The sequence below is a fragment of the Conger conger genome, chromosome 8 (genome assembly GCF_963514075.1).
Source record: "Conger conger chromosome 8, fConCon1.1, whole genome shotgun sequence".
Lineage (NCBI taxonomy): Eukaryota > Metazoa > Chordata > Actinopteri > Anguilliformes > Congridae > Conger > Conger conger.
In genome coordinates, this window is record NC_083767.1 from 57651397 (window position 1) to 57666377 (window position 14981).

The 14981-nt window shown below is 46.8% G+C and overlaps 1 protein-coding gene across 4 annotated transcripts in view; it reads left to right on the top strand.

Annotated features, from left to right (window-relative positions):
• sorcs2 (sortilin-related VPS10 domain containing receptor 2) overlaps positions 1-14981 on the top strand; it is a 304931-nt gene that overhangs the window by 276171 nt on the left and 13779 nt on the right. For all 4 annotated transcript variants that reach the window (XM_061250798.1, XM_061250794.1, XM_061250795.1 and 1 more), the window contains exons 14-20: positions 2495-2602; positions 7188-7308; positions 7659-7792; positions 9007-9135; positions 11619-11790; positions 13437-13623; positions 14590-14723. In XM_061250798.1, coding sequence (XP_061106782.1) covers positions 2495-2602; positions 7188-7308; positions 7659-7792; positions 9007-9135; positions 11619-11790; positions 13437-13623; positions 14590-14723 — 985 coding nt within the window. The remainder of the gene's footprint in view (positions 1-2494; positions 2603-7187; positions 7309-7658; positions 7793-9006; positions 9136-11618; positions 11791-13436; positions 13624-14589; positions 14724-14981) is intronic.

Genomic DNA, 14981 nt, shown 5'->3' on the forward strand with positions numbered 1-14981 from the left:
ACATCAAACAACAGTTCAAACAGACAGTTCAAGCAGTGACTGAGGTCCTTCTGTACGGTAAATCTTATGTGTACAGTATGTCTATTGAAGGAACTTGAAAAGAACAGCAATTTCAGTGACTGTTTCTCTCATTGGGTAGTGCTTCAAACACAGTCAAACTCATCAATTACAAGGCAGAAAAACTGATTTTCAAAGAATTTTAAAGGTCCTCAGTGTTGATATGTTATACCATATATAAGAAGCCCATTGCACACACACAGAAATGCTTTTTTCAAATTCCAACCTAATTTCCTCTGGAGCTTGCTGTGAAAACTTTGACATTTTACTAATGCGCTTTGCCCATCAGTGGCTGTGTTTTTGCTCTGTTGACATCTCAGAGAAATATTGCTCTTATCCAATTAAAATGTGCTTTTTCAAAACAACAAACAGTATCTTGTTTATATACGACAGCCCAAAAGCTGTATGCTTTTTGATTTCACATGAAGTTGACATCAAATGGTTGAACAAACTGAAAATTGTATTGAAATACACAAATACCGGAATACTGCTATGGTCTTTTTTCATCCCAGGGTATCAGCATAAAAAAAGCTAAAATACGTCATGATCCTTTCGAAATGATTGAAACACATAGTTACAGACTGTAAAACATCACCCTCCGATTTCCAGGAACGTTTCATAATCAAAGAAAATTGTACATTGTTCGCTTCATCACCCACTACATACAACAAAACAAAACATTAAATAAACAGTAGAAGCTGTTTACTGTACTGTACTGTGTTTAATCAGAACAGACTGACAGTCAGAACAGACAGACAGGTAGGCACACAGGCAGACAGGCAGACAGACAGACAGACAGACAGGTAGGCACACAGGCAGACAGACAGACAGACAGACAGACAGGTAGGCACACAGGCAGACAGACAGACAGGTAGGCACACCGACTGGGCTGGGTAGGTAGACAGACAGCTAAGGAATTGGACTGGAAGAAGGCTTGTTGTGTAACTAAACATGAATGCAGGCACAGTTGCTGTTTGAGTGCAGGGACTCAGTGGCACTGTGTAAATAAACAGAGTGAGCACAGTGACTGGCAGCATGTGGCGGGAGTGCTGGGGGGCAGAACTCCATCACCGAGCTGCAGTCCTGACAGCCTCTCTGCTGAACCTCTGTCTGACCTTCAGTCTACCACCGTGGGGAGACGCACGGGCTATTTATAACCTGCTCCCAATGCCTGACTCAGTGACGGAGGGAGGGAGAGGAGAGGAGAGGAGAGAGGGGGCAAAGAGAGGAGAGAGGGAGAACGGAGGAGAGATAGGGACGAAGAACGGGGGGAAGGGGAGAGCAGGAGGCAAAATAATGAAAGAAAAATAAAGTGTGGGACGGGAAGAGAGGCAAGAGAGGCGTGGGAAAGACTTCAAAGATGGAGAAATGCAGGGGAAGAGAGCTGGGAAAGAGATTACAAGAAAGAGATTTGTAGGGTGAAAGAGAGATGAGAGGAAGGGAGATAAAGAGAGAATGGGAGGGAGAGGGGGAAGGAGAGACGCTCACTCTGGATGTAGCGGACAGGGCCTGCTGCACCTTGGCCGGGGCAGTGCTGGGCCTTTTCTGCTGTGAAATTTGAATCTCTATGTGTCTCTTTGCTCCAAGTCTCACAGTTCCCCCACTGCCTGCCGCCACACTGTTTGTGTTGATTGATTCCCTCAGTCCTAGACTTGTAGCAGTAATACCGGGAGATAAGGGAGGAGTTAGCCGAATTGATTCATCGATTTCGGTTTTCCGACAGAATGCAGCATATAAATAAAAACGAAGAGTAGGTTATTCTGCAAGGGCTTCAACGCGATGGTCACGCCATGGCATCTTCCGCCACGACAAATTAGTTAAGGTGCGCACAGCGCTTTTACACGCAGCGCTAACGCAGCTGCCGTCTCTGAAAGTACATTTGGTCATGGATGACCTGTTCCTCCCGGTTTGATTAGAGACGGTCTTACAGAAACGGAGCCCGGACAGCGCCGCTCTGCTGGAGATACAGACGCAGCGCCCAGCGCCCCGGCTCCCTCTCCGAGCTGTGAGGAGTCAAACTGCAGTCGCGTCGGCGCGAGAGAGGCGGCGCGGATCAGGCCGTCTGCAGCTGCAGTTCCAGTTAATAAGGAATGCCGCTGGGCGCGGGTCCAATTCGCCGCCGTGAGGGACCTGTCACCACCGATGCCCGCGCGTTAATATCAACGGCGTGCGTGCCGTGATTACCTTCAGGGTGTTTAGCATTTCGGTTGCGGTCCGATTCGGCGTTCTGTCCGTACCGAATCGATGAACAGAGGCATTAATACTGTGAGAGCCGTATCGCGATACCGGTGGTGAAAAACGCTGGCGATGCCCCCTGGTGTCCGCGGGGGTAATACAGATGATTATTCGCGCATTCCTGCACTGAACGACTGTTGTGGAAGATAATGTGGGTTAATGAAGACGCGAGCGCTCCTAACGTTCGTCCGCGCCTCCGCAGGTTCAGCGTGGACGAGGGCCGCACCTGGACCGTGCACAACTTCACCAGCACGTCGGTGTTCGTGGACGGGCTGCTGAACGAGCCGGGGGACGAGACCTTGGTCATGACGTGAGTCCGCCTCGGTGCCTTCCACGGCATTATCTGGGGTTCCTGACACTGCTCCCTGGGGAACGCCGTGAATGCTGCTTCCCATTTCCAGTGAAATGTTTTCACTCATTTAACACTCATCTGCTTTTCGGGTTGCTTAACAGCTGCAGCTAACGCCTTGTGAGAGAATTTGACCCTTTTTGGAAGTTTTTAGTATTATGGAAAAACTATGATCCCTTACCACACAAATCTCAGAAAACAATATAATTTACCAAATAGACTCACAGTAGAAGACACCAAAGTATTTATCACCAAACAGATGTCAGATAAAGACAAACACTATTGGTTAGTTGCTATTCTAGAAAGGGCACAAGCAATTGCTGTGCCCTTGCGCAATTCTTACATTAATCCCAATGGAACAAATCTTGTTTTTCCCGGCCATAGTCATTCTAAAGGATTTACCGCTGGATTGATGTGATTATTGTGCGTATTGGATTCAATTAGTTAAATTACTATCGCAGCCAAAAATGGCAGCGCGGGATTTAAACATATTGTATTGCCTTGGGAAATACTCTATATGTGAATAAGCATGTAAATAATAAAATAAAAAATGTTATATGTTGAGGTGGTCAGGGCATTGTGTGGTGTGCTCAAAGGTATTGCCTGAGGCTGCTGCAGCATACCCCGCCTGTCAACATGTTCATCAAAAGCGCTGTCTCTATAGTACCTGGGTGCTATCAAGCATTCGTAGGGCCACTGACTCACCACTGTCACACTCATCTCCTACATTTTCTGAGTTTTCTCCCAATTAGGTAGAGTGACTTGTGTGCCCTATTCTGCCTGTCCTCTATGGAGGTTTTTATTTAACCAACACCATAGCGCAGAGAAAGAATCGGCTTCCTCTCTGCTCATAAACCACTGCATTTCAGCATTATCAGGCCCAATTTTGGCTTAGGTCTGAGATAAGACTTATCAGCCATTTTAAACCCAGCGCTGCAGGCTGAATGGCAGTCTCACCTCCTGTTGAATACAGTATCGCGGCAGTTGAATTCAGGTCCAGGAAAACAGTCGCAGGCAGAGCCGGTGTCCTCGGAGATAGAGACAGAGGACACAGGATCAGTCAACAGAGACGTGTCCCCCATGTCTTTTGATTAGCTTTTTTTTTAAAATCCAAAACATGAAATCTCATTCGGTAATTAAGTCTTTCGATACCATCAAGGAGAGCGTGAAGGGCGAGGACAGTTCAAGCAGAGCTTGAGTTTTGAAGTTTCTGGTTTTTACATTTTGAAATGTAGGCCCATTCCAGCTCTGTTGAGTGAACATTACATTATTGGCATTTGGCAGACGCTCTTATCCAGAGCGACATACAGTTGATGAGACTAAACAGGAGGCAATCCTCCCCTGGAGCAATGCAGGGTTAAGGGCCTTGCTCAAGGGCCCAACGGCTTTGTGGCTACACCAGGATTAGAACCACCAACCATGCCTGTCCCAGTCCTTTACCTTAACCACTACGCTACAGGCCGCCCTACATCACAGCAGTACATCACGCCAGTATGAGGAAATCATTCTGACTCACGTGGATTGCATGCAGGCATGCAGAGACCAACAGACAGGCGGAAAGAGAGACCAAAGACAGACTACCAGTATCTAAATGAATACCAGTATCAACAGTTTTAAATATGTGATTTGTGAATATGTTATTTGACTGTTCTAAACTTTTGAATACTGATATAACAATCGCTCCTGGTAACTAAAACCAGTGGGGGCCTGAACACTAAACACCTACTCTTCAAACTTTAATAGGGAAAAGAGGGAGTAATGTACTGTTTTTGATAGTGTCACTACCACTGTTATGCAGTATATGTTATTTTAAAATGTGCTGTTCTGTCTTTCCTCAAGCTTGTATGCGGAAGTATTTTTATCCAGCGTTGCCATCCCGTTCGTGTTCAGGCCCCTGTCCAGTGCCTGTCTGGGGCCCCTTGGTCTGCTTAAAGGCCTCTCCTGTGGGCCTCACCATGTGGACTCAGACCAGCACTTCTCATGCTTCCTCCAGAAATAATTACCCTGGCATGGGGGCTTTTATTCGTGTGCCAAAAGCCACTTCAGCGGGGGAACAGTTCCTGAGCTCAAAGCGGCAATAAAGCGCGAACAGCCGTCACCGTGCGCTTAGCCTCAGATAAACAGGCAGCCGTGAAGCCCGTTAACCTGTCTGCTCACCCGTCCTCTCTGCGTAAACAAGGCAGCGGTGAACTGACGTTTTTCCATTCACCCTTGTGTCCGTAGTCAGTGGGGCAGCGTGACTCTCCGCAGACCTGCCTACTCTTCCTTTCTTCCTCTGAGAATGAGGTAATAATTAAGGCAGTCGTAAAGTGCGTAAACTTGTCTATTCACCTTTGTCCAATAAAAAAAAAAAGCAGCCATAAAGTTTATGTACTTTTCTACTCCCTCTTGTGATCAAGAGTAAGCAATGTTGTTCATAGTGTAGCAACCTCGGTATTCACTGCTGTTCTCTGAATGAAGCAGCAGAACCTTGCTACCCTGTGTGCATTCATTCAGGGCCTACCATCAAAGTCTTGAATTCACACGGTGCAAATAGCTTTATACAATACTGTTGTTGTGATGCCGGATCCTCACTCCACAATCTCCGATGACCAACACCTATTGCACCTCCTTTATACTCCTTTACTCCTTTATAATCCAGATATGCTGTTTTTCACAACATGGGACCTTTAAAACTAACCGCTCAGTGTAGGCACGTTCGTTGGTTTGATCCCCGGTGTAGCCACAATAAGATCCGCACAGCCGTTGGGCGCTTGAGCAAGGACCCTTAACCCCGCATTGCTCCTGGGGAGGATTGTCTCCTGCTTAGTCTAATCAACTGTATGTCGCTCTGGATAAGATCGTCTGCCAAATGCCATTAATGTAAATGTAATGTAATGTAGTGCACCTACAGACCACTCCCTCCACCCTGACCTGCAGAGCTAGAGTAGGAAATGGCTCCCTGACTGAGGAGGAGCAGGTCAGGGTGAGCAGGAGCAGGCCAGGGCGAGGAGGAGCAGGCCAGGGCGAGGAGGAGCAGGCCAGGGCGAGGAGGAGTGGCCCTGCCGTTCGCTCAACAGGGAGGGGCAGGAGCCGTGGCACACACGGCTTCAGAGGCACACGGCGGCACAGTAATCTCCAGAGAGAGCTGCTGTGCCCGACCAGAGAGCCAGGAACGCCTGCTGGCGTACGGGGAGAGAGCGCTGGAGGTGTCCGCACAGTCAGCGAGCTTCTCCGGCTCCTGTTTATTTTGCTCGTTTCCTCGGCTTATCCGGCCGTGTTTATTCCGCTTTCTGGAAGATACACTCCGACAACGCCGTGATTTGTTTTCCTTTTTCCCCAATATTTTTTAAAGCGGGCGTCTCGTCGACGAGAGGAAACCGCCACATGTTCAGTACTTAGTTTGCCCGATGCCCGTTTTCTACATGTCATGTGTTTGTCACGCTTGTTAAACTAAAGGCCACCACCTAGTGGAACTCTGTGAAAGTTCACCTTTGCCCGTCGTCTTGGGGAATTCTGAAAACCCAGGTGCTGCGTATGTAGTTTTGACGCGGCACGTAGTGAAATAGACACCTTTTATTAACGAGGTGTACGCAACAAACATCTCATTTTCGAGACCATTCGAGTGAGTCACTGCTCGTTAGAGACTTTTAATGGCCATCTGAGAATGAAATATTACCCCTCACCCACTGAGACATAGTGCTCTGCACCCGGAATGACATGGCAAGGGCTCTGATTGGCTGTATAATGTCATGTGGTCGAGGCCACAGCCACATTGTTCTGCTCAAGCAGTGCATCATGCTCGCACACAGCCAGATTCCTCTATTCCCCCGGTGTAAAACCCAGCTATGACCAGCTGGAATTACCAGCTGCCAGCTGTTTCAAAACATAGCTTGAGCTGTTCACACTATGTTGGTCTGGCTGCTCATCCAGCTACCAACTGTTTCCTGTTATTTTTGTAATATTCTTCTTTTTTTTAAATCTTTTTGGGAATATTACCCATGTATACAGCTACAGATTTGCTTAGAGGTTCTTAACTGAAAGATTCTAGTACCAAGTAAGAATTTGATCGCACAATATTGTAGTGCCAAGCATGGAGGAACAACTGCCATGAACATCTGTCCTCTGGCCTATGATTTAAGTTCAATGTGAGAGTACAGTATACAGATCTTCCCACCCCTGTGAAATGTAACACCATATACTTGGTACAGTATTTGCAAGAGGAGAGTGCAACATGAATCTAAAGCTCATGGAAAGCGCAGTCAATAATTATACCTTTGCTTTTACATCAACATGACTCCGAGGCACTCTTGACAATATTTGGCAAAATTGATGTGGAAAGCCTTCATTATCATGGCATATCTGCTGAAAGCACTGTAAAAGCCAGAAAAGGCGATGAGGACTACGCCCACACTTTGTCGCAAAGAGCTTTCATCAAGCCACCGTACAGTAAAGTTTTGATGCGGAGGACTTTTCTGCATGTTTTTAATTGAGATTCACTCACGGCTGTACCGTAAGACTGTTTCTTGTGTGGACCGTAATGTTGTTTTTCTGTGTTCCCGTGTAGCGTGTTTGGCCATATCAGCTACCGCTCGGACTGGGAGCTGGTGAAGGTGGACTTTCGCCAGTCCTTCGTCCGACAGTGCACCGAGGCTGACTACGACTCCTGGAGGCTGACTGACCTGCAGGTTGCATTCCTTTCCAGGATTTTGTTTTTCACTCTCATCTTTTACACATTATCTATTTATACTGCAAGACATTTATCATTCATATACTATATTGATGTTAGTATTTCGTTGAAACACAATGGGAATGCCCAGGGAATCGAACCTACAGCCGTGCCTTAACCGTGCCGGCTGACTAAACAAATACCTCACAGATACACACAAACTTTCCTTGTGAACAGACTTAATGTTTACTTTCACAGTGTGCTCTGCGCAGTCTGGTGGAATCTCAAGTGAACAGCTCCAGCGTAGAATTTCCACTATAAAATGACTGGTGAAAAGCGGCATTCTGATAAGAAGCTTTCTGCCCTCAGGGCGAGCGTTGCATCATGGGACAGGAGAGGAGTTTCCGGAGGAGGAAGGAGTCGGCCTTCTGTATCAAAGGGAAGAGCTTCACGTCCGCCCTGACGGCCAGGCCCTGCCAGTGTTCAGAGAGGGACTTCAGCTGGTGAGAAGGGGTGCAGGCCCCAGGGGGGCTTCCGACTGGGCACTTCACTGGACCACACTGGACTCAAGCAGGGGTGCTGCCAGGGATTTTGGGCCCATCCCTACAGCACAATTCTTTCAGGTCCCCCGTCAGCCAGGAGCCTTTCGAACGTAAACTCACCGTGTTCCGAAAACACCAAGTTAGCTCGCCATGTTCTGAACAGTGCAACGTTCGTGACGAATAACAAAAAAATTACTTCCAGATCAGCTTTGGTTTTTGTATGTGTGTTTCATAAAATCTTGGTAGGAGTCACATGCTCCTACCAATTGTGGTGGGGAAGCTGTTGCTAACGAAGACTACGAACCGGAGGGGCTTAAACAGCGGTGTTTGGACCATCGTGAGCTAACACGGTCTTCCGAACACAGGGGCATCGTGCAGTTATTTGTAGTTTACGCTATAGTTATTGGTCAAATTTACATCAATCAACGTGTTTCAGTGTCTGAGATGGTCAATAAGCAAACGTAATTATAAACCACATTCCCCAGGAGAAAAACTACCGTTGAACGGACGTTAACTTCTGGTGGAAGTGGCCGCTTCCCTGTTTTCTGTTCTGATGTGTACAGCCTCTATTTGAATAGGGCCATTCTGCCTGTTTAGATATGAAGAACATCCCCGTTTCAAATAGAGACTGTACACATACACAAAAAGTATATTCCAGAACGCTACCAGGTGGGATATCCTGCTAAAACGTATGTCCAGTCCTTCCACAGGGTTCATAAATGGTTTTAGTGTCACCCCAGGTAGAGGGCCCTATTTGCTTCATTCCGCTGGATGGCTCCTCTGGTAAATTGGGCAGTCTGTCGACCCGCGGGGGCATTAGCAGGGCAGTAATGCTGAGGAGGGACTGCACAGCTCAGCGAGAACGACCGCGAGCTGGCAGCACTCATCTGGAAGGACACGCTCGCTAGTCTGCGCCCCTTCCCAAATCACGGAGGAAATAGCAGCGATGGGACAGGCTCGCTAATGTGATTTGGTATTCCGGAGAGAGAAATGAGAAGGAAATCAGGGGATTAAAAGACATTTAAAAAAAAAAAAAGTTATTTTAATAAAGGTTGGAGGATGGAGGAAATCGTGCCTTCGGTATTAACAGCCCCGTGTGTTTGCGGGATTAGCTTACAGATGACGGACAGGTGGCGGGATTTAAATGTTGAGTGCGCCGCTCTGTTCTCTGGCAGTGATTATGGGTTCGAGCGTGCGCCCAGCCTGAAAGCGGAAGGGGATCGCTGTTTCGCCGACTTCTGGCACGACCCAGACTCCCCACCCGAGGACTGTCAGCTGGGCCAGAGTTACGCATCCAGCACAGGGTGAGTGGCAAACTCCTGCAGACACTGCACACTGTACTACAGACCCAACACACTGTCCTACAGACACTACACACTGTCCTACAGACCCAACACACTCTCACAGACCCAACACACTGTACTACAGACCCAACACACTGTCCTACAGACACTACACACTGTCCTACAGACCCAACACTACAGACCTACACACCCAACACACTCTCACAGACCCAACACACTGTCCTACAGACCCAACACACTGTCCTACAGACACTGCACACTGTACTACAGACCCAACAAACTGTCCTACAGACCCAACACACTCTCACAGACCCAACACTGCAGGCCTACAGACCCAACACACTCTCACAGCCCCAACACACTATCATGAACCAAACACACTATCACAAACCCAACACACTATCACAGACCCAACACACTGTCCTACAGACCCAACACTACAGGCCTACAGACCCAACACACTGTCCTATAGACCCAACACTACAGACCTACAGACCCAACACACTCTCACAGGCCCAATACACTATCACAAACCCAACACACTATCACAAACCCAACACACTCTCATTAACCAAACACACTATCACAAACCCAACACACTCTTGTAAACCCAACACGCTATCACGAACCCAACACGCTATCACAAACCCAACACACTCTCATAAACCCAACACACTATCACAAACCCAACACACTCTCATAAACCCAACACACTATCACAAACCCAACACACTCATAAACCCAACACACTATCACAAACCCAACACCCTCTCCACCAGACTCAGTACTCTCTCACAACACTTACAGAATGAACATCATCTTACTGGCCCAAACCTCTTCTAAGGACTCATCACTGTCTCACAGACTCAACACTGTCGTATAGTCTCAACACAGTCTGACAGACCAAGCGGTCCTCCGATCTCGGGAATCTCCAGCGCACATTTTCGTGCTTGCGCCTCTTGCTTTCATCAGACCGGCCAGGGGTAAGTAGAGCGTGACTGCAGATCTCGGAGTTAAGCTGGGAATGACAGATGCCCCTTTCATCAGGCTTAACCATCGCATGTGATCCTTGCGGTCTGAGGTAAAAGACAGCAGAGTCTCTGTTAGCCGGACCGCTAGGCTGTGAACCCCTCTATTTGTGTGCGTCACTCAGTCACAACCCCCCCCCGAACGGTGTCCCTCTTACCCCCCCCGACCCCCCCAAATACCCCCCCCCCCCCCAACATGCCAGTGAACCTCGTCCCCTCCTAACTCACACCAGTGCCCTATCAGATCCCACAGTCTGCAGAAAAGATTGCCTTGGCAAACACTCAAACATTCAAAACCCACATATAATCACACCTGTGTCCTCCATTCTCATTTCAGAGTTTAGTTTAATTTAGTTATGATTAGTCAACATATAATTAACCCTTTCGGTCCCAAGAGTGCCCAAGCATAACTACCGTAACTACCGTGCCATATGACACTCCCAACCTTATACCTTTTAAACCAATCAAAGTGACTGCTATACTATTTTTTTATTATCTTATTAAAACCCTACTAAATTGTCTCTATTTTCCTAATTGTTTTCTCGACCATAGCCAAAACCCCTTGGGATTTGGGCAGAGTCACTGCATATTGGGCTTGGGACTGAAAGGGTTAAAAACTGGCTAAAACGTATGGAGAAATTGTCAAGGATATCACAACAGATTCCAATAGTTATTTCCGTCATGATCCTCGATGTTCCTTTAGCCCTGGCTAAAGCTTCACCCTGCTAACTCCACCCAATCTTTTTATCGCTGCTCTACTCTAATCAGTCTGTATAATTACCAAGCATTCAACAGAGGCTCATCTCCTGAGCCACTTACCCAGAATGCATTATTCCTACGTACTGGCCATTTATACAACTGGATAATTACTGGAGATATTTGAACAGTTCAGGTCAATTGCTCTACACAAAGTACAATTGCGGTGCCCCCTACTTTGGCGCTGAACCCACAACCACTGCGCTATAACACCAATACAGTAGTGCCAATAATTCTGGAGCCCACTGCATATAATGTACGTATACCACTATAACAGATATAAATGTCCAGTTTCTCCTTAACCAGTACCCTATTGCAGTAGCACAGGTTATCATGTGCACATTACCCCCCCTGTGGCCAGCCATCTGTGGCATTTCAGTCCCAGGCAGAGGCAGAGGCCACAGGCTCTCAGAAATTGGACTGAAAAAAAGGGCATTGAAACTGCTTTGTAACGTGACGGTGGATCGTCACGAGGCGCCCCTGCTGCTTTCTGCTGTCGGGGGTTTTGTGTCTGTGAACCAAAAAGGCGTTTCTTCTCCACAGCGCACAAAAAAAACAATGTTATCAAACGCCAGCAACCAAAAATGATGACGACACAAATCGTATTGTTCAAAAACGGGAGCAGGGTCAACCCCTCAGCCGGCTTTACCGTACCGTGTTCTCCTATGGCTATGTAAATGGCTGGTGTTCTGACTGCAGCTACAGGAAGGTGGTCTCCAACGTGTGTGAGGGAGGAGTGAACAAGCAGCAGAGCTCCAAACAGCACACCTGCCCTCTGCTGCCCCCTAGAGGCCTGCAGCTCGGTGTCAAGAGTCAAATGTTGGCTGTGGCACCTGGCGATGACATCACTTTCATCGTCCACCAGGAACAGGTAAGATGCAGCCACTGCACTTACTTTTTGTGCGTGTATGCATGTTTGTGTGTGTGTATGCATACGTGTGTATGAGTGTGTGTGTGTGTGTGTGTGCGTGCATGCATGTGTGTATGTGTGTGTGTGTGTATGCATACGTGTGTGTATGTGTGTTTCTGTCTATGAGTTTATGCATACATGTATGTATGCGTGTGTGTGTGTGTGTGTGTGTCTGTGTGTGTCTGCATACATACATGTGTGTATGTGTGTGTGGTTGGGTGTGCGTGCGTACATGCGTGTGTGTGTGTCTGCATACGTGTGTGTGTGTGTGTGTGTGTGTGTGTGTGCGAGTGCATGCCTGTCTGCATGTGTACGTACATGAATGAATGTGTGTGCCTGCCTGGATCTTGGGTTCTGTGTTTTTTCAGTAAGTGTATGAGACAATAAGCTATTCTCTTTTCTCTGCCCTTTTCATCTGTGAGAGAGTTGGGGAGATGGATAAATGTGCTCTTTCTCGTCAGCGTTGCCCTGTGATGAAACATGACAGAGAGGAGTTAGCGTGAGATCAGGGGACATGTTAAGTCCACACAGAAGCCTGCTCATCAGGCTCGTTCTTAAGCCACGGGGAAAATACAGGGTTTGGAGAAATCAGAGAGGTTCACACAGTGTAGCCAACACAATCAGAGAAGACCTAGATAAAAGCTGAAGATAAAAAATACAAACGTGCACACACTCTCTCTCTCTCTCTTCTCCCTGTGTAAGCTGCTAACCCACACAGCTCAGAAACACTCAAAAGCTCCGTCTCACAAGTGCTCGCTCTCTCCTCCCTCCACAGACTGGCACACGAAAGTAAACATATTATGCAATGGATAACAAGATACACATTGTACAGACTAAATCATCTTTTCCCTTTTGTTTTTGGCAGAACAGTCTATTTGCCATTTCTAATGTAAAACACCCACTTCAGAGAGCTGACATTGTGCTATTTTGTGGAGGCAGCAGTTAAATAGCGCATTCCGTAGCCATGAAATAGCCTTAAAATGAGCAAAAGATGCCATCACAAGCCTTTTGTGTTCAATCTTCTGTGTTCTGTTTATCACAGAGAACTGCCTTGCGGTTTCACCTTTGCTCTGCAGTAAATAAAGAATTAGGCTGAATAACTGAGCGGACATTTGAACAGATTACAGTTGCTGTAGTCGCAGAAAATTATGGTTCTTTTGAGGCATGACCACCTTCCTTTGAAAAAGGGTTACTTTTTTAACAATTAGAGGCAGGCATTCTATGAACCACAAATTCCTTTCGTTTGAAGAATCTCTTCACTGAAAGAGGTAGCCTGGACCAATGCCATTATAGATTGGCCCTTATCATTTTGCTAGCTATGACCAGAAGTTCCCAATAGTGAGATAGGGTACGTTTTCTTTGTCCTGCCAAGGAGGTAGTGGGGAGGTAATTTCTTCCAACAGCCCACCGGCGGCCATTTTATATTTTGCTCTCTTTGTTAAGTAGTGTAACAGTACGATGCAAGTAGGTTTGGTACCTGGAGGTCGTTACCGATCCACCAGTAGAAGACAGTCAGGTTGGTGGCAGCAGGAAGCACCACGGCAGTCAAGTTGACTTCCTGGTTTATCCCAGCGATGGGAACCACTTCACGTTGCTTGTCTCCGCAGGGGGACACGGCCAACACCAAGTACGAGGTGGACCTGGGAGACGGGGTGCGGGCCATCTACAGGAACCTGACGGTGACAGACGAACCCATCCAGCACCGCTACGAGAAGCCGGGCGTGTACCGGGTCACCGTGAAGGCCGAGAACCCGGCTGGCCACGATGAAGCCACCGTCTACATCCAGGTCAACGGTGAGTGACCCTCGCCACTGAGGTGCATGCTGGGACGCCGATAAACAACTTGCTTTTTTTCACTTACTATTGCACACTTGTTTATGTGGAAGTGTATAGGAGATTCCAATGAATTGTTAAAACTGTTATATTCCCTGGTGTAAAATCCCGCCATCTTGAAGTTACCAGCTACCAGCTGTTTCAAAACTTAGCTGAGCTGGTCAAAGCATGTTGAGTATGGAGCTGGTTGAACTGGTTAACCAGCTACCTGCTGTTTCAAAACCTAGCTTGAGCTGTTTATCAGTTTACTAATTATATGCTACAGTTTACTTGTCGTATAATACAGTCAGTTATATTTCCTTTGGATTTTTCAAAGGCGACAGGTATTTGGACCTGTTGATTATTCTCTGATATGCTTCTGTACTGTAAGAATTTCTTCTTGAATATTGATCCAAAAGACCACAATTGCATAACTGTAATTTTTCACATTTACTTGTGAACAAATGTTAATACAGTAAACTCCTACACAACTGACCTCAACAGGACCAGAGGGAATACATGAAATGTTGTATAAATGGGTATGAAATTAAAACAGTGGCAGTTGATGCCATTTCAGAATGCGAATATGCAGAAAGCGAATATGCAAAATGTAATTAATTCAACAAACCATTTTCGTTTGACTGTCAATCCCATGCTGCGGGGGAGGTCTAGCAGTCCCAGCTTGCAGTAATTGCAGAAGTGCGGATGCGCTGCTAATGTACTGCACTCACATAAAAAGTTGACAAGATGTAACTCACAATTAGACATTGACATTAACGTCGAAATGAGGTTGTTGTATTATCCGCTAGGTCGCTCCTGTGGGAGGCAGTTACGCGGGAGATTACTTTACATATTTTTCAGGCACAACTAAACTTATTGAGGGAGAAAAAAAGAAAACGTACGTTGCTAACCCTCTTCAGCTTCTCTGCGTTTCTGTCGTGGATGTAGCCCCTCTACAGGAAGTGCACCTGGAAGTGGTTCCCATCGCTGGGATAGACCAGGAAGTGAACTTGACTGCCGTGGTGCTTCCTGCTGCCACCAACCTGACTGTCTTCTACTGGTGGATCGGTAACGACCTCCAGGTACCAAGAATATTTTCATCACTCTGTTACACAGCTTAACAAAGAACACAGCTTTCTCTCTCCAGAAAGGCATTTACTTCTCCTAGTATTGTTTATTTATTCTTAAATAAACAATACTCTGTTAAAATATGACAGGGCATGAAAGAAGGACTTCTCTTAGGAAGCTCAACTAATAATAAATATCAGCAGATACAATGCGGAAAAAGATATAGTAATATACTAAAACAAGCAGCCAAAGGAAGCTCAACTAATAATGTA